At 38.5% G+C, this 26,730-nt stretch overlaps 1 protein-coding gene across 1 annotated transcript in view; it reads right to left on the reverse strand.

Annotated features, from left to right (window-relative positions):
- The window catches only part of LOC150091667 (dual specificity protein phosphatase CDC14C-like), a 481,702-nt gene that overhangs the window by 205,887 nt on the left and 249,085 nt on the right, over positions 1-26,730 (reverse strand). Inside the window, exons 5-6 of the mRNA XM_090385065.1 lie at positions 22,232-22,311; positions 1,061-1,127 (exon numbers count right to left, since the gene is read on the reverse strand). Of these exons, the coding sequence (XP_090241191.1) occupies positions 1,061-1,127; positions 22,232-22,311 (147 nt within the window). The remainder of the gene's footprint in view (positions 1-1,060; positions 1,128-22,231; positions 22,312-26,730) is intronic.

Raw genomic sequence — 26,730 nt, forward strand, 5'->3', positions numbered from 1 at the left:
CAGAGTCCTTTTACTTCCACCACTAAATAGTACATTATGTTGTAGTGGAAGTGGGTGGTTTGAACAAATTCACGGAAGAACTAGACAAATTCTTGGAGAGTATGGATGGGTGAAGTGCGTAGTTGGTTTTTTTTTTTTTTTTTTTTTGCTAGAAATATAAAAATTCCTATAAAAATAAGAAATATAAAGGTGGGGTATTTTGTAACTTTAGAAGTGAGCATAGTCCTTAAAATTCCCTTTGCCTGGTCTATCAAGCTTTAGCTATAAAGGTTTTTCAGTTTCAAAACATTCCTCTGTTAAATGCTAGACTGACTGACAGTAGATACTTCAAATAATTTGACCAGAATCACATTACTTTTTCCAGGATGAAAAGTTTCCAGGAAGAAATCACATCAGTAAGATGAACATGTGACCTCCCAATAAAGTTCACCATGTGTTCACAAAAAATTTTTCATTCTCCACTTCAATCTCATTACACTCCCATGCTGCCTGATAAAGGTCCCTGACCAAAAAAACTACCATTTAAGTTTCTGATGCATTTAAACTCTTTTTTTTTTTTTTTTTTTTTAACTGCAGTGCAGAATGATTCAGAACATCAAGGCGTACTTTACCTTTTTTCAGGATGTTTTTATTTTTATTTTCAGTTTTATACTTAGTCATTTTTAGTTATTATTTCTTCTTAATATTTGTATTATGCATGAAGTAATATCACAGAAACATTTCCAAGCAGTTTGCACAGGAGAGTGAGCATTGCAGAAATAAGATTATACCATTTTTTTAGATATAGGTTGTCCTGTGTGACTGTATAGTACTTTCACTGCTTGTAACTCATTTCGAGAGATTTAGTTCAATTCTCAACAAAAATTGGAGAAATTTCTAGAGTCTTCTTCAATCAAGGTTGCAGTTAGCCAATCTCATGTGGAGGGAATAGAATTTGGCACAAAATGTGGAATAAACAGATATACGATGATTGCTATTGAAACCTTAAGTTACGAACATTACCCAACCCTTTTAAGTAACATACTGAAATACAATATATTTAAGAAGGCAGAAAGCTCACCTTGCTGACGGCCAGAAGGCAATCCAATAAGGTTAGATTGTAAGTACATGGTCCAAATGAAGCATCTCTGAAATAAAATTATATTGAAAGAGTATAAGTGTATTTATACAAATATAAACAATATAATGACAAATGAAAAGATTAAAGGTGACATACTGAAGGGGAGGCACCTACATATAGGAGTAGTAGTGCGTAGCACATGCTTCTTGATTAGACTGGGGTTCGAGCCTGTGACCACTAAATACAGAGGATGCGGAAAGGTCAGGGAATGACTACTGCATATCCCCGGAGCAATATGGCCTTAGTTGCTAATGCTCCTAAAAACCAAAAAAACAAACAAGCATACTGAAGGATGTAAATGTCAACTTATGTAATGCTCCAATCCAACTTTTGCACTAACAAAAACATTTGCCTGAGAGTTATCCTAAGAGCTTCACAAAAATAACAACCAGATTTAAAAATACCTAAATAAACAAATATAACCATAAATAAAACAAACAAACATCAGTTTCAAAACAAAAGGAGTGAGTTTGAACAGGCTAAGAGTAGAAAACTTGCTTCTTGCCCAAATGGTAGCTGAGCACTCTGGTCTCTTGCCAAAGCTATTGAATGCAACTTTTGCCCATCTCTGCTCCCACCTCTGTCAAAACCAGATGGTTCTGTTGTCACTTCAGCCAAGGATAAAGCTGACCCGCTAGCATCCCATTTTTCTTCCAACTCGTGTATTAATGATCTTCATAATACACTTCCCACCATTCCCAACATGCTCCATTCAATGCCTCCTGTGGTCTTCCGTCAAAAGGATGTCAGAAAGATTTTGACGAAACTTGATGCTAAGAAAGCTCCAGGTCCTGATGGTATTTCTCGACTTGTTCTCAAAACCTGTGCTCCTGAACTTAATCTTGTTTTTTATCACCTTTCTTCACTTTCTTATTCCAAAGGTGTTTTTTCTTCTGCTTGGAAATTTGCTCATACACAGCCAGTTCCTAAAAAGTGTGAGAAATCCCTCACATCCAATTATCGTCCCACTGAAAATACTTCTACTCTTTCTAAAGTGATGGAGAAATCAATTAACTGCCAACTCTTAAACTACCTAGAAACCTTCAGTCTTATCAACGATCACCAGTATAGATTCCGTCAGTGTCGATCCACTGGTGATATTCTGGCTTATGTTACCCATTTATAGACAAATTCAATGGAAAAGTTCGGTGAAACACAAGCAGTTGCTCTTGACATCTCAAAGGCTTCCGATCGTGTTTGGCATAAAGGTCTTCTAAACAAGCTACCATCTTATGGTTTACCAAGTGTTTTTTGTAATTGGTTATTCAGTTTTCTCTCTGTTCGCTCACTGAGGGTGATAGTAGATGGCCATCTGTCTTCCGACTTCTGCACTAATGCTGGTGTCCTTAAGGTTCAGTTCTTTCCCCCCACTCTTTTCCTCTTGTATATTAATGACCTTCTTCCACTGACTGGAAATCCTATCCATAGTTTTGCTTATCACAGCACCTTTCTTCCACTTTCCATTTTGAGAAACCTCAATCAGCTTCAACTTCTCAAATAACCGGTACCAATGCCTTAAATTCCGATCTCCTCGTAATTCTCCAGTGAGGCAAAGACAACTTAGTTGATTTCAATCCTTCTAAAACTCAGTCTTGTCTTATATCTGAATAAAATAACTAAGAATAATTCTTAGTTATTTTATTTTTAACTTTCATCTGTCAATTTTTATATAATCTATTAAAAAAAAAAAAAAAACTATATGTGTAGTCCTGATAAAATATACATACAAATAACCTCCAGTATGTCTTTTGTCCATTTGACAAAATCAGTAATGATGTACGAGTAACTTTCAGAATTCACTTTAAATTTTAAGTGAATAAAATTAGACAGATTAGATTGGTATTGTGATGCCATAATTTCTTTGATTTTTGTCATGCATTTTCCCCTAATATTGATTTTATTCCAAAGTCATACTAGTATCATACTATACCTTTGCTAAAGTGGAATTCTTAAGATCAATTAGAGATTGTTGAAAACAGGAAGGCTATGGGAGGGAGTGGTGGCAGGGGGGGGGTTAGAGAGAGAAAGAGACCAAGACCACAAGAGACTGTCAGTAAATTTGTCAAGAAATGATAAATAAAAGAAAAAAAATCTATCATGCACTAAGATTTTGACCTTCTATTATTTGGAAGGAAATATAAAACTTAAATTTAATTTTAAAAAAGTATGTTTACTACAGCTGTGAGCTAATAAAATTTCCACAGAAATTCATTCCACTTTTAACATGGAGAAAATGTGTAAATTACATTAAAAGATTGCATACAGAAAAAATATTCCTAAGAATTCATTCCACTTATAACATGGAAGTCACTAGTTAAATAGTTTGCATTGTGGAATTTCACAATATGGACACAGTTTCATGAGAACCTCCCTTCTGTAATGTATAGGTACTCTGTATACTCTTTCTGAATAAGATAAGTTATTCTTTTTCTGTGTTGTGAACCAATAACTGGACATTAATCCTTTCAGGCTGTTAATTCATTGCTCTATAGTTTTGATGTGTGGACTCTGGGTGGTCTACATTGGTCTACATTTCTTGAATATACTTGAAGGTAATTTTAAGCATATTTCAATAACACATCTTTTTATGTACAAATTGCTTTGAAATTTTTTTAATATGTATTGCTCTTATCTGTGTTTCCAACTAATTCCAACTAAGACTCATTTCTAGAAGGATGTGAATGTTGGAATGGGTGCAGAGAAGAGCAATGAGATCAGTGAGTAGTTTTTAAGTACTCATAAATAAAAGTACTTTTTCCAAGAAAGACTTCAGTTCTTCAAAATGCAGCATGGTACTGAGGAAGTGGGTTATTTGACTAAATTTGTTTCTCGTGGTGTTGTGGAAGTGAGTAGTCTAAATTTAAAGAATTTTGACAAATTATTAGAGGGATGGACAGGTGATATTGGGCGTTTTTTTTTTTTTTTTTTTTTGGCTGATGCTGTATAAGCTTTCTTCCTTGCATAATTTGCATACCTTGCAAAGGAGTGAAATCTCCTTTGCAAAATTTCCGAGAAAACCCAGTTTTTTAGGTGCAGAGGAAGCAATATTTGTGATGTGCTTATGCTAAGAGAGATTAGAAGTTAAGTTAATCCATAATAGAGATGTGTAATCTTGTCTAGAAATCTGAGTGTCACTGAAGATAAACATAGGAAGAGAGGAATCCTTTTTGCCAGATATAAGACAGGACTGAGTTTTAGAAAGAGTGAAGTTAACTAAGTAATCTCTGCACCAGGAGAATTTAACTGGAGATGAATGAGCATTTAAAGAATTGATAATGGATATTCAAGAAATTGAAGCTGTTTTTGTAGGGCAAGGTTTCTCAAACTGGAAGGTGGAATGCAATGTGCTATCAACAGCAAAACTATGAATAGGATTTCCAATCTATAGAAGAAGGTCATTAATATATAAAAGAAAAAGAGAGAGAAAGAACTGAACCTTGATCCCAGGGGCTCACATCTGGTGAGTATGGGCTTGGCACACCCAGGGTCCTGAGCTGCATATCATTCTACTCTTCCTTGGTGATTCCCTTCTGACTTTCTCTCTCTCTCTGGGTAACTCAGAAATTTTTTTTTTGTTTCTGCTGGTGCAGAAAAAGCCTCAGGCTTCCTTGCACTGTATGGCTAATAATAATAATAGATAATCTCACAAAAAGGATTCTTTGCTCCTATGCTTATCTTTGGTGACACTACAATTTCTAGGCAAAATGATATATTTCTTTTGGGGATTACTCTGACTTCTAATCTCTCTTGGCACAAGCACATTACAAATATTGCTTCCTCTGCATCTAAAAAACTTGGTTTTCTCTTTAGCTCTCGGCATTACTTTTCTTCCAAACAGCTGTTCACTTTGTACAAATCACAAATCTGCCCTACCACAGAATATTATTCCCAAATCTAGGGCGGTGCCCCAAAACCTCTCTCTCGGGATTCTAGATTTCATTCAGAAGAGGTCAGTTAGGTTAATTAATCACTCATCTCTAACAGTCTCTCTCCACTCTCTGTTTCATAGACGTACTGTTTTTGCTGCATGCCTTTTCTACAGTTTTGGCTGAATTGGCTTCTATAATTCCTGCTCACTTTTTAAAAATAGGCCGAACGTGCTGCCACCAGCCAACATCCATTTATTGTCCAACTTCAAACTCACAGAAACAACTTTTCTTCTTCCCCGTTTATTCATTCAACTGCCGTTTTCTGGAACAGCCTACATTCACATGTATTTCCTGAAAATTACAGTCTATAAAGGTTCAAGTCTAATGTTAACAAATATCTTCTTTCATCTTCACAACCTCCAACCTAAGCACGGTACTAAGTACTACAGGTTTTAATACCTCTCGTGTTTGGAGTTTTCATTAAAAAAAAAAACTGATTTGGGATTTACTTAAAGATGTAACTAGCATCAGTGGTAAAGGGAAGGGTTTTGCATTCGTAAAGGTAACTACAATATTCTCAGAGATTTTTTAGGTTCTATCAGTGGGACCAACTGATGATGTTACCAACAGCAAATTCTAAATGGGAAGCATTCAAGGAAGCAATTTTGGAAGAAACTAAGCTTTTTGTTCCAACTAAGAAATACTGCTGTATGTTTAGGACCAAATGGATGTCAGAAGAACTAATGAGACTTGTGGGAAAGAAGTCTCATTAGTTCATCTGACATCCATTTGAACTAATGAGATGTAGCAGAGAAGAAAAATGCATGGGATGCACATAAATTGTCAGGCGACACAGAAGCCTATGGTACATACAAGCTGGTCTGTAATCAAATCACAGAGAAGGTTAGGTAAGTTGAAGGCAGATTATGAAAAATCTTTGGGAAAGGATGCAAAGAAAAACAGCAAAGACTTCTTTACTTATATAAACTCTAAAAATAAGGGGATGAATCAGATTGGTCCACTTGATATCAGTGGTTTGACTGTAGATGATCATTCTCAGATAGCTGTCGAACTAAATGAGTATTTTGCATCTATATTCACACATGAGGAGTTATTCAAGGAGGAGAGGACCAGATGTTTATAAAACTGTAACAGGGAGTTAAATGATTTTATAATAACTCAGAGCAAAGTGAAGGAGGAACTGTTGAAGTTAACCATAAGAAAGGCACCTGGGGTAGATGGGATCAAATATTAAAGGAAGTGGCAAAGGAAGTAAGCAAACTCTTAGCCATAAGTATGAGTGCAACCTTGGACTCAGGGAAAGTCCCCACAGACTGGAGATGTGTAAATGTATCTCCAATTCACAAAGGGGGATCAAAGGGTGACAAGTAATTACAGATCTCTTAGTTTGACTTCTGTTCCAGGGAAAATAATGGAGTCGCTGGTTAAAGAAGCATTGCAGGATCATTTAGACAAGAGAGCAGTAACAATTCAGACACAGCATGAATTTTTCAAGGGGAAGGCTTGTCTGACGATTTCGATTGGATACTATGATGTGGTCACAAAGGAACTGGATGCAAGAAATAATTTTGATAGCATATACTGGGATTTCAGGAAAGCTTTTCATACCATTGCACATGGAAGGCTACTGTACAAACTGGAGCAGTATGGGATTAAGGGCATTTTGCTACAATGGATAAAAGGATGGTTGAGTGGGAGGAGAGAGAGAGTGGTAATCAATGGATACTGCTCTAGATGGAATAATTTTATTAGTGGTGTCCCTCAGGGTTCAGTGTTGGCCCCATTGTTATTTTGTATATTTATCAATAATATTTATGAAGTTTGCAGATGATACAGGTTGGCAGGGTTGTTAATAACAGTAATGGCAGTATGCTGCTGCAACAAGATCTGGAAAAGTTCGGCAGATGGGTGAGAAGTGGCAACTGAAGTTTAACATTGACAAATGCAAAGTACTGCATATGGGTAGCAGCAACCTCAGAGAAATGTACCAACTGGGTGGTTACACTCATGGTAATGGAGAATGAAAAGAGACCTGGTGGTAATTGTGCAGTCATATATGTAGTTTTCTGAGCAGTGCAGACAGGTGCTAGAGTAGGTCATAGGGTCTTGTCAATGATATACAGGAATTTTGCGAGCAGGGATAAGGAGATGATTATCCTCTTGGGTAAGGCAATGGTCAGGCCACACTTTGAGTACTCTGTACACAATTCTAGGAGCTTCATTTTAAGAAAGATGCAGAGTTGCTAGAAAGAGTACAGAGATGGGCAACAAGTCTGATGAAGGGAACAAAGGGGTGCACTTGTTCTTGTTTTGGAGACTAGGCTGTTGTTATTGTTGTTATTTGGTTTTTATGAGCATTAGCAACTAAGGCCATATTGCTCAGGGGATATGAGGTTGTCATTCCCTGACCTTTCCGCATCCTCCGTATTTGGTGGCTCATGGGCTCGAACCCCGGTCTAATCAAGAAGCGTGTGCTACGCACTGCTGCTGCTGCCCACCTGGCTATGGAGGCGTCTGGAGACTAGGCACCTACGAAGCAATCTGATTGAGGCATATAAGGCCTTGAATGGATTGAGCAGGCTTAATGCTGATGGAATTCTTCCTCTTGCTCAGATTACAATCCTGAGGGGTGAGGGCATAGATTCAAACTGAGGGAAGACAGTTGTAGAATAGATGTGTAAAAGTTTTCCTTTATTCAGCAGGTATTTGATTGCTTGTACAAACTTCCATCTGTGGTGGATGTTGATAGCTTAAATAAATTCAAGGAAGAACTAAACAAACATTTGGAATGAACGGATCAGTGAAATGGGAAGGGTTTGTTTGTTTTTTTGGCTGATGCTCTATAAGCTTGCTTTCTTGTATCATGCACCTCTACTAATGCTAATGCTTTTCATACTTTTCCACATGGCCAGTTGTACATGTTGGAACAATATGGAAATAAGTTAATGCTATGGATAAAGGAGTGGTTGAATGGGAGAAGATAGAGAGTGGTTATCAATGGGCACAGCTCTTCATGGACTAACATTATTAGTAGAGGTCACCAGGGTTCGGTGCTGGTCCCAGTGTTGTTTTCAATATTTATTAATGATATTAATGAAGGCACATCAGGTTTAAATGTCTGAGTCTGCAGATGATATAATGGATGACAAGGTAGTTAATGACAGAAATCAGAGTATTCTATGCATCAAGATCTAGAAAAATTAGGTAGACCGACTGAGAAGTGCCAACTGAAGTTTAACATTTAAAAATGCAAAGTATTGCACATGGGCAGCAGTAATCCCAGAATAACATACCAAATGTGTGGTACCAAACTGAAGGTAGTGGAGAACAAAAAAGGCATGAGTGTGTGTGTGGGGGGGGGGGTTAATGTATGGTCAGATATAAAGTTCTGTGAATCCCATCCCAGGATGTGATTATTCCATTGTAGAAGACACTGGTTATTCCACAACTTGGGTACTGCAAACAGATCTGGAAACCTGATTTTAGGAAGGATGTGGATCTGTGGGAACAGGTACAGAGAAAGGGCAACAAGATTAGTAAATAAATGGTTACTTTTAACAAAAAAGGCTCACTTCTACAAATGACCAACATCTGAAAACAAGGCACGTGAGTGAGATCTGATGGAGGTGTTGTGTTTAAGGTTCTGAATGGATTGAGAAGGCTACACACTGACAACATCCTTCCTCTTGCTCAGAGAACATGAGTAGGCAAAAATTTAAATTAAAGAAAGATGGTTGTAGGATAAATGTGTGGAAATTTGCATTCAACCAGAGGGTCTTTGGGTTGTCACAGACATTCTCTCAGATATGCCAGACAAGCTGTACTCGCTACCTGGGAGTCTAAAACGCTGATGGAACTGATATTCAGGTGACACTCAAGTCAAGTGGACCCAATTTCGGCCAAGTCTGGACGGTCTGTGACAGCCAAATCCTCTGCTTGCACCTTCATGATGGTGAGACTGTTAGTAATCTTGGGTATAATTCCCATGCACAAGCACATTGTGGGCGACCACACCACATGGAGGAATGCTGCCCCTCTGTGTTACCAGGCAATACTAGTTGGCAGATGACTCTCATCAACCGGTGCAATACAACACTTGCTTACTGGAGGCTTGAAGTGATGGAACCCACTTCAAGGTTCGGAATTTAGCTCTGGAGACTTATTTAGTCTACAGAGCTAAATTCAAGTCAACCTTTCCCCATCTCTTCCATCATGCAGTATGACTGATGACTTTTGAGGCTATGATGGACATTATGGCGAGATCCAATCTTCCTTACATTTCAATGGTACAGTACTAAAACAAAGTTCGCAGGCCGGCCGCTAGTTAGTACACCAGACCGGACCGAACCTATTGGTAACTCCTTAGGAGGCTTCCGGATCAGCTAGTGCATAATCTAGTTACCCATACGCTGCCAGATAAATGACTGGAGGGAGTCCGAGTATTGTGTAGGCAGGGGAGCATTGTCGAGGCCACATTATGTCAAGGTTCTGGGTGTATTCTTACCACGTGTACGCCATATCCAAAAATTTCATTACTTCATACAGCATGTTCCCCCCACTCTTCTTACTATTGAATACACCACAAATTGCCAAACAAATAGAGTAAGCTTATCTGCAAAAAGATCTAAACCTCCCAAACACTTCCTAGCTCATTTCACAAATATACATGGTCTCAATTCTAATATCAACGATGTCCATTTCCACTTGCAGTCTGCCAAACCCCATGTACTTTTTCTGACAGAATCTCAGTTATCGGTTGATTTAACTACTGCTCATCTCAGTTGTCCAAATTAATCGCTGTATAATTCCTTTCGCCTCAAAGGTGGTACTTGTGCATATGTCCATTCCAATAATCCCTGTCAGAGACTTAATTTGGAATCCCCTCTTTTCGATCTTCTCTGGCTTAAAATCTCTCTACCTCATTCTGTAAAATTCATCTGTTGTTTCTACCATTCTCCTAACTCCCCTAATCACTTGGAGCTCATTGACTTCCTCTCTTTGCAACTTGACTTTCTCCAGTCTAACTTTCCTAATAGTGAGGTAATTTTCCTTGGTGATTTTATTTAATGTTCACAACTCCGGCTGGCTTCCGTTTTCTAGTCACACCTGGCTGTTCGAAATGATGAGGCTTTTGCAATTACTAATGACCCTGCACAAATTGTTCATTTACTACAAGAATACCGGACAATCCTAAACATATAGCCAACACACAATCTTTTTCTCACAAACAACCCTTCTAAGTACACAGTCGAAGTGAGTGGTTCTTTGGGCCCTCAGATTACAATTTGGAGAATGTCTCTTCTCCAATGGAGTCTTTATCTCATGGCTATTCCAAACCTCGTGTTGTTTGGCATTATAACAATGCAAAATGGGATGACCTGCGAGATTTCTTTTCTTCTTTTCCTTGATCTGATTACTGTTTCAAAACTTTTGATGTCAACATTTGCTCAGATCTTGTGAGTGAAATTATTCTTGTAGGAATGGAATCCTTTATCCCACACTCCACTATAAAATCTTGTCCTTTATCGAAACCTTGGTTTTCCAATAAATGTGCTAAGGCTGCTCAAGGGATGAATGTTGCTTACCATAATTGGCTTGTTTCCAATTCATCAGTTTCATTTTCTGCCTACAACAAAGCTCGCAACAATTGTAAAGCATTTATTAATCAGTCCAAACTAGATTTTGAACAGGCTAAGAGTAGAAAACTTGCTTCTTGCCCTAATGGTAGCCAAGCACTCTGGTCTCTTGCCAAAGCTATTGGATGCAACTTTTGCCCATCTCTGCCCCCACCTCTTTCAAAACCAGATGGTTCTGTTGTCACTTCAGCCAAGGATAAAGCTGACCTGCTAGCATCCAATTTTTCTTCCAACTCATGTATTAATGATCTTGGTAAAACACTTCCCACCATTCCCAACATGCTCCATTCAGTGCCTCCTGTAGTCTTCCGTCAAAAGGATGTAAGAAGGATTTTGACGAATCTTGATGCTAAGAAAGCTCCAGGTCCTGATGGTATTTCTCCATTTGTTCTCAAAACCAGTGCTCCGGAACTTACTCCTGTTCTTTGCCTCCTTTTTTTATTTTTTATTCCAAAGGTGTTTTTCCTTCTGCTTGGAAATTTGCTCATATCCAGCCAGTTCCTAAAAAGGGTGATAAATTCCTCCCATCCAATTATTGTCCCATTGCAATTACTTCTACTCTTTCTAAAGTAATGGAGAAATCAATTATCCACCAACTCTTAAACTACCTTGAAACCTTCCGTCTGATCAACGATCACCACTATGGATTCCATCAGTGTCAATCCACTGGTGATATTCAGGTTATTTATGGACCCATTTATGGACAAATTCAATGGTAAAGTTCAGTGAAATAAAAGCAGTTGCTCTTGACATCTGAAAGGCTTTCAATCGTGTTTAGCATAAAGGTCTTCTAAACAAGCTTCCATCTTATGGTTTTCCAATTGTTTTTTGTAATTGGTTATCCAGTTTTCTCTCTTATCGCTCACTGAGGATGATGGTAGATGGCTCTCTGTCTCTTAACTTCTCCACTAATGCTGCTGGCCCCCTAGGTTCAGTTCTTCCCCCCCACTCTTTTCCTCTTGTATATTAATGACCTTCTTCCATTGACTGGAAATCCTATCCATAGTCTTGCCGATGATAACACATTGCATTCCACTTTCCATTTTGAGAAATCTTGCCCTGCTCAATCAGCTTCAACTTCTCGAATATCCGCTACCTGTTCCTTAAAAAGATGATCTCCAGGTAATTCTCCAGTGGGGCAAAGACAACTTAGTTGATTTCAAAACCTTCTAAAACTGAGTCTTGTCTTATATCTCGCAAATTCTTATGCATAAAAAGATTCTTATGCTCCTATGCTTATCTCTGGTGACTCCAATTTATAGGCAAGATGATATATCTCTTTTGGGAATTACTCTGACTTCTAATCTCTCTTGGCACAAGCATTACAAATATTGCTTCCTCTGCATCTAAAAAACTTGGTTTTCTCTTTCGCTCTTGGTGTTACTTCTCTTAACAGTTGTTCACTCTGTACAAATCGCAAATCCGCCCTACCGTGGAATATTGTTCCCACATCTGGGGTGGTGCCCCCAAAACCTCTCTCAGGCTTCTATATTCCATTCAGAAGAGGACAGTTAGGTTAATTAATGACTCCTCTCTAACAGAGTCTCTCCGCTCTATATCTCATAGACATACTGTTTCTGCCCGCATGTCTTTTCTACAGATACCTCCATGGGCACTTTTCTTCTGAATTGGCCTCTATAATTCCTGCTCTCTCTTTCAAAACAGTCCGAACATGTGCTGCCACCAGCCAACATCCATTTACTGTCCAACTTCAAACTCACAGAACAACTTTTCACCTTCCTTGTTTATTCATTCAACTGCTGTTTTCTGGAACAACCTTCCTTCCCACGTATTTCCTGAAAATTACGGTCTACAGAAGTTCAAGCCTAATGTAAACAAATATCTTCTTTCATCTTCTCAACTTCCAACCCAAGCACGGTACTAAATTTGATTTTTGATTTTTTTTTTTTTTTTTCAACTAAGGCCATATTGCTCCGGGATATGCGGTGGTCATTCCCTGACCTTTACGCATCCTCCGTATTTAGTGGTGACGGGCTCGAACCCCGGTCTAATCAAGAAGCGTGTGCTACGCACTGCTGCTCCTTCCCACCTGGCTACGGAGGCGCACGGTACTAAATACTATAGGTTCTAATACCTCTGATGTTTGGGGTTTTCATTAAAAAAAAAAAAAAATCAGAGGGTAGATGATCGCTAAAACAAACTTCGATCTGGTGTTGTAGAGAGGTTGGACAGGTACTAATACTAATATTTGCACAATCTGGCAGCAGAAATGTACCTGCTGCCAGACTGTAAATATCTAGTACTAGGACTGATCAGTTTTTATTTTTGTAATTATTAAGAAATTAAACTGTATAATACTGAGTACGCCCTATGGAGTTATTCTAAATGCTAGGTTGAAGTAGATAAAGACTAAATTAATAGGTGTCAGAGTAATCCATATAATGTCTGTTAGTCCAAATATTTATTTTTGTAGATAATGAAAATGAGTCGAAGAGGGCAATTTTGTGGCTCCCTTTGTAAACCCTAATACTGCGGTATCTCAGGGTCTATTGCTCTATATGTGTTATTTGTATCTTGCGCTGTCTTATTTTAAGCAATACAAAAGATAAATATTAAAATAATAAATATTAATTCAGTAGAACATTTACAGTTTTACTAATTCACTAAAATGTGCTCTTCTTATATATTCTTTGTAAATCACAGAGTAGGCTAGCTAGTCAGTTGATTTTTTGGAGTCTGACACTAGTCATACATAGCACACCAGTTTAGGTGTACTATAACTAGTTTATTGTATAATGTCTAAACATTATACAATATTTATTAATACAATAAAACATTAATACAATACACGCATTATACAGCGTGTGTGCGCAATGGGCTGATTCTGCATGTTGCGTAGACTGAAAAAGAAAGAGAGCCCCTCCATACAAGACTGGCTAACTACAGACCTGACTGAAGAGGTCTTAAAAGTTCCTCAAGTTTCAGATGGGATTTGAACCCAAGCCCACTATACTTTTGTGGAGGACATCAAGAATAGTGGTGGTTGCACATCACCCTCTTAGAGTTTAATATTTCCTTAATAACTCCCTCCATAGGTAAAATTATGTCATATCAACACGCTATTAAATCATCATGTAAAATTAGTGTGATACTGCATCATCATTGTGTAATATTAGAGTTGTATTGAATCAACTTGTTTATAAAAGCATTCACCTACTGCTATAGAAGCATAATTGTTGCTCTTGATATGGAGCCTTTTCTAGCTATTAGCTGTAAAAGTTGGCTGTGTCCAGTTTCACTTCAAACTGAAATGAAAACGTACTACAGCAGAACAGGACAGAATTTTGAAACATCTATGCCTCCATAATCATTTTGCAAAATTCCCCAGACCTCAAATCCATGTAGAAGGCATATACTGTAGTAAATGCAAGTGATAGAACTGTCTAACTAGGAATTGTGCTGAGTGGTCTGAATTCACATCAACCTCTTCAGAAGCCCTCACTGACAAAATCCATGAGGGGCAAAAAAAAACTGACTAATCTGGACTAAAGATGTGCTAAATGGACAAATGAATAAATGGGAATCTGTAATATTCTCTGAAAATTGAAATTTGACTTACACAGATTAGATCCATTTCAATTTAGTGTCTGCCAAGCTCCACTTATTTTTTCTGACAGAATTCCAGTTAACAGTTGATTTAAACACTGTTCATCTCAGTTGTCTTAATTATTCACTGCACAATTCCTTTCACTTCAAAGTGGTACTTATGCAAATTTCTGCTCTGATATTCCCTGTCAGAGACACATTAATTTGGAATCTCCTCATTTCAATCTTTTTTGGCTTAAAATCTCTTGACCCCATTCTGTCAAATTTATCTGTTGCCTCCATTGTTCTCAGGTGCCTCCATAGCCAGGTGGGAAGGAGCAGCAGTGCATAGCACACGCTTCTTGATTAGACCGGGGTTCGAGCCCGTCACCACCAAATACAGAGGATGCGGAAAGGTCAGGGAATGACCACCACATATCCCGGAGCAATATGGCCTTAGTTGCTAATGCTCCTAAAAAAAATAAAATAAATAACAAACCATTGCTCCCCCAACTCCATTAATCACTTGAAATTCTTTGACCTCCCTTCTTTGCAACTTGACTTTTCTCCAGTACAACTTTCCTAACAGTGAGATAATATTCAGAAATACTGCTGGCTTCCATTTTCCTCTCACATAGACCCAGATGGTCAAGATGCTGAGGCTTGTTTTAATTACTAATGGCCTCAGACAGATTGTTCATTTAGCTACCAGAATACTAGACAATCCTAACCACACAGCCAATGCACTCTTGATCTTTTTCTCAAGAACAACAATTTCAAACACAGGGTGGAGGTGAGTGGTCCTGTAGGACTTCAGATATGAAGGTTAGTAGAGATCCTGGATGGTGGTATATAAAGAGAGATGAATTCCCAAAGCTTGATTGGGGATTTTCATTTATGCCATCTTCAAGAGGTTGGCAAACAGGTATCAAAGGCCATATTTATAGCACAGGCACATTCCATTGCCATATTTCAAAAGCTTGGTGGGGGGTGTTTGAGTAGGCAAAAAGAAGAGAAAAAGGATAGAAGGAAAATTCCTGCCCACTCATATTTCACTAATAGTTTAGGAATTTAAAAATTTAGGGATTTTTAGAACAGCTTAAAGATTTTTTGGAGAAAGAATGTCCAAGTTTCTACTTGGAAATCTGGGTGCGTGACCACCCGTCTCTGTTAGTAGATGTTCTGGGTTGGGGGGGTGTATGTTTTGTTATTAAGTTTGAACTTGTAGGATATTTGTTTTAGCTCCCACTCCTCAGAAATTATTACTGGTCTATGTATGTTTATTGACCTGTTTGTTGATCGTATTCCCATCCAGGACCTCTACCAACGGACGGATAGTCACACACTCAGATTTCCGAGTGGAGACTTTCATATTCTTTCTCCAAAAAAACCTTTAAGCTGTTCTAAAAGTCCTAAATTTTCAAATTTCCAAACTATTAGTGAAATACGAGGAGGCAGGAATTTTCCTTCAATCCTTCTCTTCCTTTCGCCCTATAAATCCGTTACCCCACCACGCTTTTGAAATACAGCAATGGAATGTGCCAGGGCTATAAATATGGCCTTTGACGCGTGTTCGCTTCCCCTTTGTAGATAGTAAAAATGAAACGCCCCGTCAAGCTTTGGGAATACATCTTCCTTTATACTTCCAATTATGTGCCATGCATGGATTTAGGGTCAAAGCTTGCTTTTATTCCTTCATCCTCTTACAAGATTTATTTTTCTCTAGGCAGGTCTTTCAATACTATTCTAATTACATCTTACCTGGATGCAGTTATTCCTGAAAAAATCTCAGGTAAGAGAATTTCTGACATTTAATATTCCTATAATATTTCTTGATAGCCTACACTTTATTACTCTTTTTATTTGGTTTAAATTCAAAATCCTCAAGAGAAAATCATAATAAGTTAGCATTTGCCTGATTTTACAAATATTAGCGGGTCTCAAGCACAGAGGTTGTATGTCCAACATGTCTATTATAAAGTTTCGCGACTATAGGATTCTCACGTTTTTTACACAATTTTAATGAAGACGAATGACAAAGGAATTCATAGGATATCTTATCAATTTATTGGACCTTCCACGTAATGAGGAGAAGGTTATAAATCCATTATATAAGTAAATGGTAAGGCCATATGTAGCGTACATATCTGCAAAAAGACAAGATAATTCTTGAAATGATCCAAACAAGTGAGAAATGAAAGGGATGTTCTTAAAAGGATAGACCATTAAATATGGGATCTAAACACCAAAACTTGGACACCTGATGGAGGTGAATAAGACCATCACAAAAAACACCAAAAGACCAAATGCACACCACTGAAAAAATTGGCATTAGCATTAGTAGAGGCATTTGATGCAAGAAAGCAAGCTTATGCAGCATCAGCCATAAAAAAAAATAAATAAAAAATAAAAAAGTAAAAAATAAAAAATAAAATAAAATAAATAAACAAATAAATAAAAAATAACCACTTCCACTTCACCCCTCTGTTCGTTCGAAATACCTGTCCAGCTGAGCCTTAAACTTATTTAGGCTGTCAACTTCCACGACAAGGGATGGATGTCTATTCCACCAACCAACCACCCGCTGGCTAAAGGCAAATTTCCTCACATCTATCCTACATCTGTCTTTTCTCAATTTGAATTTATGCCCTCTCAGGTGATTATTCTGAGCAAGAGGAAGAATCCCATCAGCATTGAGCATACTCAAACCATTCAAGGCTTTATACACCTCTATCAGATCACCTCGCCGGTGCCTAGTCTCCAGACACTGTAATTTGCAAAACTTAAGCCTTTCTTCGTAAGAGCACCCCTTTGTTCCATTCACTAATCTTGTTGCCCTTCTCTGTACTCGTTCCAGCATCTCTACATCCTTCTTGAAATGAGGCCTCCAGACCTGTATACAGTATTGTAGGTGTGGTCGGACCATTGCCTTATACAATGGAATAATCACCTCCTTATCCCTGCTAGAAAAATTCCTATATATCATCGACAATACACCATGAGCTACTCTGGCAGCCCATCTGCACTGCTCAGAAAACTTCATATCTGCCTGCACAACCACCCCCAGGTCCCTTTCATTCTCTACCACTGTCAGTGTAGTACCACAGAGTTGTTGCTACGTTGCTCTGAGGTTGCTGTTTCCCATATGTAGTACTTTACATTTGTCAATGTTAAACTTCATTAGAAACCTCTCAGCCCATCTGCTCAACCTTTCCAGATCCTGTTGCAGTAGCATAGTGTCAGTAGTGTCCTTGACAACCCTGCCAACCTTTGCTGTTGCAGTAGCATAGTGTCAGTAGTGTCCTTGACAACACTGCCAAGCTTTGTATCGTCAGCAAACTTGGACATTAAGCTTGATATACCATCATTAATATCATTTATAAATACAGAAACCAATAATGGACCCAATACTGAACCCTGAGGGACTCCACTAATAACATTAGTCCACGATGAGCAGTGTCCATTGAGCACCCCCCTCAACCACCCCTTTATCCATAGCAGCAATTTGCCTCCAATGCCACATTGCTCCAATTTGTGCAGCAGTCTTCCATGTGCAACAGTATCAAAAGCCTTTCTAAGATCCAAGTATAAAATATCAAAGTTATTCCCTGCATCCAGTTCTTTTGTGACTGCATCATAGTATCCAATCAAATTGGTCAGGCAAGACTTCCCCTTAACAAAACCATGCTGTGTCTGAGTTATAACTGAAGACTTGTCTAGATGATCCTGCAGTGCTTCTTTAACCAGTGCCTCCATTAATTTTCCAGGAACAGAAGTTAAACTAACAGGTCTATAATTACTTGTGTCACCCTTTGATCCTCCTTTGTGAATTGGGGTCACATTTGCACATCTCCAGTCCATGGGTACTTCCCATGGCTAAGGGTTTGCTTACTTCCTTTGCTGCCTCCTTTAATATAACTGGATAGATCCCATCCACCCCAGGTGTCTTTCTTGTATTTATCTTCAACAATTTCTCCTCCACTTTACTCTCAGTTATTACAAGATTCTCTAGCTTACTGCCAGAGTTGAATACACCTCTGGCATTCCCCTCGCTGAATAACTCCTCATGTGTGAATGTCGATGCAAAATATTCATTCAGTTTGTTAGCTACCTGAGCAGGATCATCAACAGTTGACCCATCGATATCAAGTGGACCAATCTGATTCATCCCCTTCCTTCTAGAGTTTACATAAGTAAAGAACTCTTTGCTGTTTTTCTTTGCATCCCTTGCCAAAGATTTCTCGTAATCTGCCTTCGCCTGACTAACCTCCTTTGTAACTTGGTTACAGATCAACTTGTATCAACTCCTAGTAGCTTCCAAGATAAGTTCTTTGAATGCTTCCCATTTTGAATTTGCTGTTGGTAACATCATCAGTTGGTCCCACTGTATAGAATTTAAATACTCTCTCAGTCCATCGTAGTCGCCTTTACGAAAGCAAAAACGGTTCCCTTTACCCCTAATGGTAGTTACCTCTGAGTAAATCCCACTTCAGCACACTGTGATCACTGCCACCTAGTGGTTCATTTACCTGCAGATTCTTATTGCATGAAAAATCACTACTGATAATCAAATCAAGAGTATTACTCTCTCTAGTTGCCTCCCGAACATGCTGATGTAGAAAACAATCAACCAATAAATCCACAAAAGCCCTGCTAGTGTGTGAGTGACCAGCCCCCAAATTCCAGTCAATACCTGGGAAATTAAAATCCCCCATTATAAGACTCTCTGATTTACTGGCCCACTCTATTTCCCTGTACAGTTTCTTATTATACTCATCAGAGTTATTAGGCCTATAGCACACTCCTACTCTCAATTTTGATCTCCCAATGCTTATGTCACACCAAACTGACTCAACAAAGCACTGTCCAGCGATGTCGACTGGCTTCACTTCCTTGGGTTTTATGTATTTCTTAACTAATAGCATAACCCCTCCTGCCTTCCTACCCTGTCTATCCTTTCTGTAGACATTGTACTCCCCAAATTCCAGTTCTGCATTCCTTATATCTGTGTGACACCACGTCTCTGAAATCCAAACAATATCTGCCTTTGATGTTTTGAGCAATACCTCAAATTCACAAATTTATTTACTAAACTCCTAGCATTATACATGCACGTATACATGCACCTGTTCTTTTTCTTAGCTACCCTAACACGACCCATGTGTTTACTTGTACCCCAATGATTCCCAGCAGTCTCTGAAATATCCTGCATCTTATTTTCCAGGCTGCGGCTCATTCCAATAGAAGCAGTGCAAGAATCACTTTCACCTCTGCCAGTGGCTACTGTTAATCTATTAGTGTCCTTGTATCCCCCCAATCTAGCAGTTTTCCGACCCACCTAACGCTGCCTCGATAGCATCAGCAAACATTCTTGCACCCTTTCTATTTAAGTGTATCCCATCCCTGTAGAAGCAGTCTCTCCTGTTAACAAGTACAGACCAGGCTGAAAAAAAGTCTACCCCTTGAGCCTTGCACAATCCTTCCAGGGCCGAATTGATCGACAGGGCTCTCATCATATACTCCCTCCTATCGTGTCTGGGCAGAATTGCAGACACTTTCATATTCAACCCTAATTCACGGCTTTTTTTCAACGGTGACCTGTACTTGTCAAGTAATTCCGCCGGTCTCCTACTCTTAATATCATTAGTGCCAACGTGTACAACTATATCACCTTTTGTGTCCTTAAAAGATGATATCCGCTCTACAACGTCATCAACCTTTGCCCCTGGCAGACATACCCTGGTCCTGTTCCACCTATCCTTTTTACAAAGCATGTTTCCCTGACAATAGAGTCACCAACTAGTAGTTCCTTTGGGACCAGCGCATTCTGCCTTGGGGGGCTGCCGCTGTGTTGCGTGATGACCAAGTGCAAGCTCGGGCATTGGTGTGGGCAGCTGAGAGCTTATTGTGCCCCTCACTTTTAATCCTTCGAGGGCATCCACCGTCCTTCAAGCTCTCATATAGGCCCATAACAATGCTGAGTTGTCGCCTGATTTCCTTACACTCCTTGCATTGCGCACACATAAAGACATCCCCCATGGCAGTATCATGTCCCGTACCTGAGTGCTCCACAAACATCAAGCAAGTAGTGCATTTTAATAGGCTGTGATTCAGAGGGCAACTGCCCCCCCCCCCCTCAGTTCTCCCCTGAGCCACAGCACTCCCATTAGCTTGAGCCTTTTGCTTTGCTGCTCTGGTCAGAGTCATGATTTCGATTTAATTTCAATAAAATTTAAATTTCAGTACAAAATTAAAAACTCTAAACTTATATCTCAACACAGTTATAACGCTATATTTATGTTTCAGTATCGAGTGTTATCTATGAAATCCCTTTATATAACTTCCGTATCAAGTTAAGTATTAATTATTTATTTTTTACTAATTATTTATGTTACTTAACCCAAGTCGTTATATGTATAGTGAAAATTACAATTTAATTGACAATGAAGTTCAACAAGATGAATTATCTGATTAATTTACAATATTATGTACTATACTATACTATATTAAGCTTATGCTATCTAGTTCGAGATATTTTGTATCGCGTTACAATGGCGGCTATTTACGAACAGTAAACACGTGGGTTTGATACCCTTTCCGATACTAAGTATTACCTACAAAATCCCTATCTAAGTTACTTTAATCCAAGTATCGTAAATAAGAATATAAAACTACTCCAGAAAATAAGTTAATATGCCAATGTAAGCTAATAAAACATAAAATAAATCAGAAAAAACTTCTCTGTTCCAGGAGCGGCAAAAATGTACATTCGCACAGGCTACTCTCGTTCTCAACTCGTCAAAATGGAGGATAAAACATTCACATATGATTATTACACTCTACTATAAATACAGTCCATTCCGGTTATTTGGGACACATCGGGACTAGTGCATTTTGGCCCGATTAAGCGGCTGCCCCAATTATCCGAAGTTTCACATAAATAGTTAAAAATACAATTTACCCCCCCCCCCCTTACAATTAGTTCACTGTACAATCAAATCACGTTACGACGAACTCACCATAGTAAAGTACCGTTCACTATACGATGTTCAGTAAGCGCCGGTCATTGTGATCACATATGTGAATTGAATTTTAATTCTATTACACAGCGATTCTAATTACCAAAAATAGAAGGAATATTATCCACAGGCTATAAAAGCAAAGATATATTAAGCACAAATTTACCCTTTATTACCTTACCAATTAAAAAATACGTGAAAATCGGAAGAATATACGTGATAATCGGAATAATTAATACGTACTGTAATATGTACATACGAACTAGTTGACATTTCTGTTCGCTGATATTTGTGGGTGGGGTTTAAAATTTAAAACAGTAAAAAGATAAGCAATCCATAACAAAGAACATGGCACACACACACAAATTGCAAGTAACACGATACGTGCAAGTGAGAACGGAGTAACGAGTTACAAGGTTTTAAAAATAGGAATGAAGAGAAGATTTGAAAATTAATTTTTTTATTTGATTGAAGATTTCATGGAAGTGTAAACGCATTCCATAATAACCCGCAGAATTCCAGCTGTTGGTATTATCACAAATTCAATAAGATCGAGTTTACTGTCCGTTTATGATAGATTTCACTAACAGAAAAGCCCAATACACAGGTGACTGCTAATTGTTTTATGGTTGTGACCTCCAGAATTTCGACCGAACCACGTCGTACCGTCGGAGCCAATCGTAAGGTAATCTCCAGTGCTGCGGTCTCCTGCCCCGATTAAACGGCATTTTGTCCCAATTAAGCGAAGTAAACCCTGGCTATTTTCTCGATTGGTTTCTGTTTTTTAAGATTTGCCCCAAATAAACGGCTGCCCCGATTAACCGGTGGCCCAAATAACCAGAATCCACTGTATATAGATTCTAAGTTATACAGGTGAAGCACTTTCGTTAAGTTTTTAGATAAGGATAACCTATGTAACATGCCCATTCACATATTAGTATTACATTTTAAGATTATCAAATTATCTTTCAATTTCTTTTCTGATAAAAAAAAAAACTGGGCAAGCTGATAAATTCTTACCTGAATGGAACAAATGGAGGACTAGATCCATTAATTAATGGCCTATATGATTCTTCAGGAGTCTTCTTCAAATAAATTATCTGAAACAAAAAATAATTAGAACAATCTGAATCCCATTAATGAATATTATATAAATGCATGAGTAATTATAAAATTTATTCTAAGATTTATCAGCTATTTAACTTTCCTTTATAATTTTAACACTATTGAACTACCATTCACAGAGAGTTAATATAATGGAGTAAAGTTTATGACACATAAATATGAAAAATTCTTCTAGAAAAGGATCTTTAATAAGAGTGCATGAATCTCTTTCCATTAACTGTGAGGAAGAACATAAAAATACGCTTCCCTCCTCACACAGGTAAATATCCAGTTGACCTCTGAATTTATTCAAACTGTCAGCCATAACTACCTTTGAGGGCAACTTGTTCCAGCTATCAATGACTCGCTGGATAAAAGAAAACTTCCTACAATCTAATCTAAACCTCAAACCCTGTAATTTGAATTTATGACCCCAACTTCTGGAATTCTTTAGAACATAGTGTATATGTGTTGATTGTAATGCAGCTCCAGCTCAGCAATGTGATGAGTATAAACCCCAACTCTGCATCAGGCAATGCGATGAGTATAAAACCCCAACTCAGCATCAGGCAATGCGATGAATACAAAACTCTGTGAATGCCAGATTTGTGTTGTTGTTATTTGGTTTTTAGGAGCATTAGCAACTAAGGCCATATTTCTCCGGGATATGTGGTGGTCATTCCCTGATCTTTCCACATCCTCTGTATTTGGTGGTGACGGGCTCGAACCCCGGTCTAATCAAGAAGCGTGTGCTATGCACTACTGCTCCTTCCCACCTGGCTACGGAGGCACCAGATTTGTGTAGGTTAGTGAATGTTCGTGTAGTATTAGTGTGGGGTTGTGTTGTTCATCTGGCCTCTTAGCCTAGGAGCCTGTGTTTTCACACAAAACCCTCTAGTTTACCATCCAATGCCATGAGGAGGTGGGCTGGGCAGTAGAATATGAAAGCAAGTAGAGAGGGGGGCAGTAGTAAAGGCACCCACCTGGTTGAAATGGGGGGGGAGACAGAAGAGGGTCTCCCAAGCAGAATAGCCATCCTGCCACATGGGTGGGAGTTGACAAATGGACAGTAGGGTTACCACCAGGCAAAGGGGGAGGGGATGGGGAGAGAAAACAGCCAATCCAGGTGGTAGGAATGAAGGATCATAGGGAAATAGTGAAAAGGATCCCTATGCTGAAGCACCTGCATTGGTAACCATACCAGCTAACTAGCAACAGAATGGTGTCTGCTTGGATAGACAGGGGGTCACTATAGCCGTCTGTCCATCATCGATCCGAGGGAGGGGGAAAAGCAGAAATTTTTATCCACTCATAATCCTCATTCACTCTCTGCTCTCATTCTGGTTTTATAGTTTTTTCTTACATTTTACACTGTTTTTGTGCTTCTTTTTCTATATTTTCTGTTAGGTTATACAATTTTTTTTTTACACATCCATCTTCTTTCTCACCTGGGGGGGGGAATGCAATGGTGTGTACTGCACTTACTAGACAAACATCCAATAATTACAATTTAGTGGCTAGAGACTAAAGGTTAGTAAATACTCAAATTAATCAATATGTGGTTTGCACCCTTTTATACCCACAGACATGCTCTCATTTATTCATGCTTTTATACCCACATACATGCTGGCATTTGTCTCATGTACACAATTCTTCCTTACTGCACTGCTCTCCCAGGCACTTCAAATTACAAACACTTTCGGTTAAAGTGCAGCCCTTGTGGCAAACTTTGCAAGCCTTTGAAGTATTTGTGTTGTTGTTAGTATATAGTCAAGTCAAGTTGTTGTTAGTCAAGAGAATTGGCATCCTTTAAGTAAATCTCATATTGTGAATACCTTCACAACAAATTGCCATGATATTGCACTTCTTTGAATAAGTAATGCTCAGTGCAATATCATGGCAACTCGTGGAGGCATACACGATATGAGATATACTTAAATTATGCCAATACTTAGCAACTTTAGCAGTTTGCTGTTACTAAAATGACGCATTTGCAATAACTTGTACGTCAGTTAAGTTCTACACAATCCAAGGCTTTAGTCCTAAAATGCTTTTAAGTTAGTATTTCTAACAAATATATTGTTGCTATATATGTGTTCTTGGAGTAAATTTCTTTCATTCCTTCACTCATTCCCATTTACCATAACACTCATTCACTCTCTCTTGCTCCTTTGCTGGTCACTCTTTTCCACCAAAACTATTCCTTCCCTTTTACCAAAATTCCTATTTCACTCTAGCATTCAGTATCCAGCCCATTCTCTCAGTCTTTCACAATCTTTTATTCTTTCCTTTAATTCTACCCTGCATCCCCTTGCTGCTGGCTGACTAATATTTTTCAGCTCGGCTGCTTCCCTGGCTTATCTCCCTCCGCAACATGTTACTTATTTGGTGTGGAGCCACAGATCCTCCTCCCCCTCCAGGGGCAGGGTAATCCTGGGGGCCCTATTCAATCCAGTTTAGTCAAATTTCGGTATCTGTCAGGGAGCTGGATACAGCTACCCTGTCAGTTTAAAAAGTCATCATCTAGGCATGGTGAGAGACTTCGGCAGTTTGGCTATGGAACGTTGTTTTGTTTTGGGGACTATAAGGCTCATCTCTGGATATTTCTACGCATTTCAAATACTTTTTGTGTAAAGCTTGTGAAAGCTTTATAATTATTTTCTTCTATTATAAATAAATGTTCTTGTCTCTATGAATTCGTAGAGAAAGTCTTCACTTTTGCCACAGGGCGAAAGTGAAGACCGTGCACAGTTTTCATGCAGTTTGGATCATCAGTCAGCCCTAAGGAAGTTAATTTTGCCTTGAGGGAAATGTGACCTGTATATAAATGTTGCGAAAAGTCCAGGGATGTACCACTTTGGTAGATTTGGACTAACCATGTGGGAGAAACCTATTGGAAACCAGACCTCTCATTTCCTGCTCCCAATTTGTTTGCCACAGCTCACGGAACTTTGAGGCTATTCTCTTTCTTTCAGTCTTGGTGGTGCTGGCTATGTCAAGGGCTATCCCCCTGAAATTAGTCTGGGTGCGAGGTTAGCCTGTGCGGTCGTAGCTCCTTGAAGCTCTTGAAACAGAGAAGTTTTTCCTGATTTATTTTCTGATTTATTAGTTTAAATTGTCATATTAACTTATTTTCTAGAGTAGCTTTATATTCCTAGTTACAATACTTAGTTTAAAGTTTAACTTAGACAGAGATTTTGTAGATATTACTTAGTATCGGTAATGGTATCAAATCCACGTGTCACAAATTGAACGAGAGATTTTTTTTTTTAACCAAATTTAGTCGATTTATTAACCAATTGTTATATCAAATTATCTTCTATAAGTAGATTATAGACCTAGTCGGGATCCTTAGTTTATTCTAAATTGAGATAGCGAGATTTGGAAGCTAATCAATACTTACGAGTCCGTAGAAGTACCGTTCGAGAATTCCCGCCATTTTTACACAATAGCATAAGCTTAGTGTAGTATAGTGCATAATATAATATTGTCAATTAATCAGTAAATCTATTAATCTTGATAAACTTTAATGTCAATTAAATTGTATTTTTAACTCTATATATATATAACGACTTAATCGTAACAAATAATTAATACATAACTATAGTGGTACACGTGATACAGAAGTTGTATAAAGGGAACTCGTAGAAAACACTAGATACCGAAAAAAAAAAAAAAAATATATATATATATATATATATATATATATATAACATAACTGTTTTGGGATATAACTTAAGGATTTAATTTTTGTTTTGAAATTTTATTGAATTAAATCGGAATCATGACTCTGACCAGAGCAGCAAAGCAAAAGGCTCAAGCTAATGGGAGTGCTGTGGTTCTGTTGCCCACAGGGGGGCAGTTGCCCTCTGAATCACAGTCTTTTAAAATGCACTGTTTGCTTGATGTTTGCGGAGCAGTCGGGTACGGGACATGATACTGCCAAGGGGGATGTCTTTGTGTGTGCACGATGTAAGGAGTGGAAGGCAATCAGGCGACAACTCAGCGTTGTTATGGGCCTTTATGAGAGCTTGAAGGACAGGGTGGATGCCCTCGAAGGAAATAAATTGAGGGGCCCATCAAGCTCTCAGCTGGCCACATCAACGCCAGAGCTTGCACTTGGTCATCAGGCAACACAGAGGCAGCCCCCTAGGCAGAATGCGCTGGTCCCACAGGAACTAGTAGTTGTTGGTGACTCTATTGTCAGGGAAACGGGGAACATGCTTTGTAAAAAGGATAGGTGGAATAGGACCAGGGTATGTCTGCCAGGGGCAAAGGTTGCTGACGTTGTAGAGCGGATATCATCTTTTAAGGGCACAAAAGGTGATATAGTTGTACACGTTGGCACTAATGATATTAAGAGTAGGAGACCGGCGGAATTAATTAGCAAGTACAGGTCAATGTTGAAAAAAAGC

The sequence above is a fragment of the Mastigoproctus giganteus genome, chromosome 1 (genome assembly GCF_048544385.1).
Source record: "Mastigoproctus giganteus isolate SK-2022 chromosome 1, ASM4854438v1, whole genome shotgun sequence".
Classification (NCBI taxonomy): Eukaryota; Metazoa; Arthropoda; class Arachnida; order Uropygi; family Thelyphonidae; genus Mastigoproctus; species Mastigoproctus giganteus.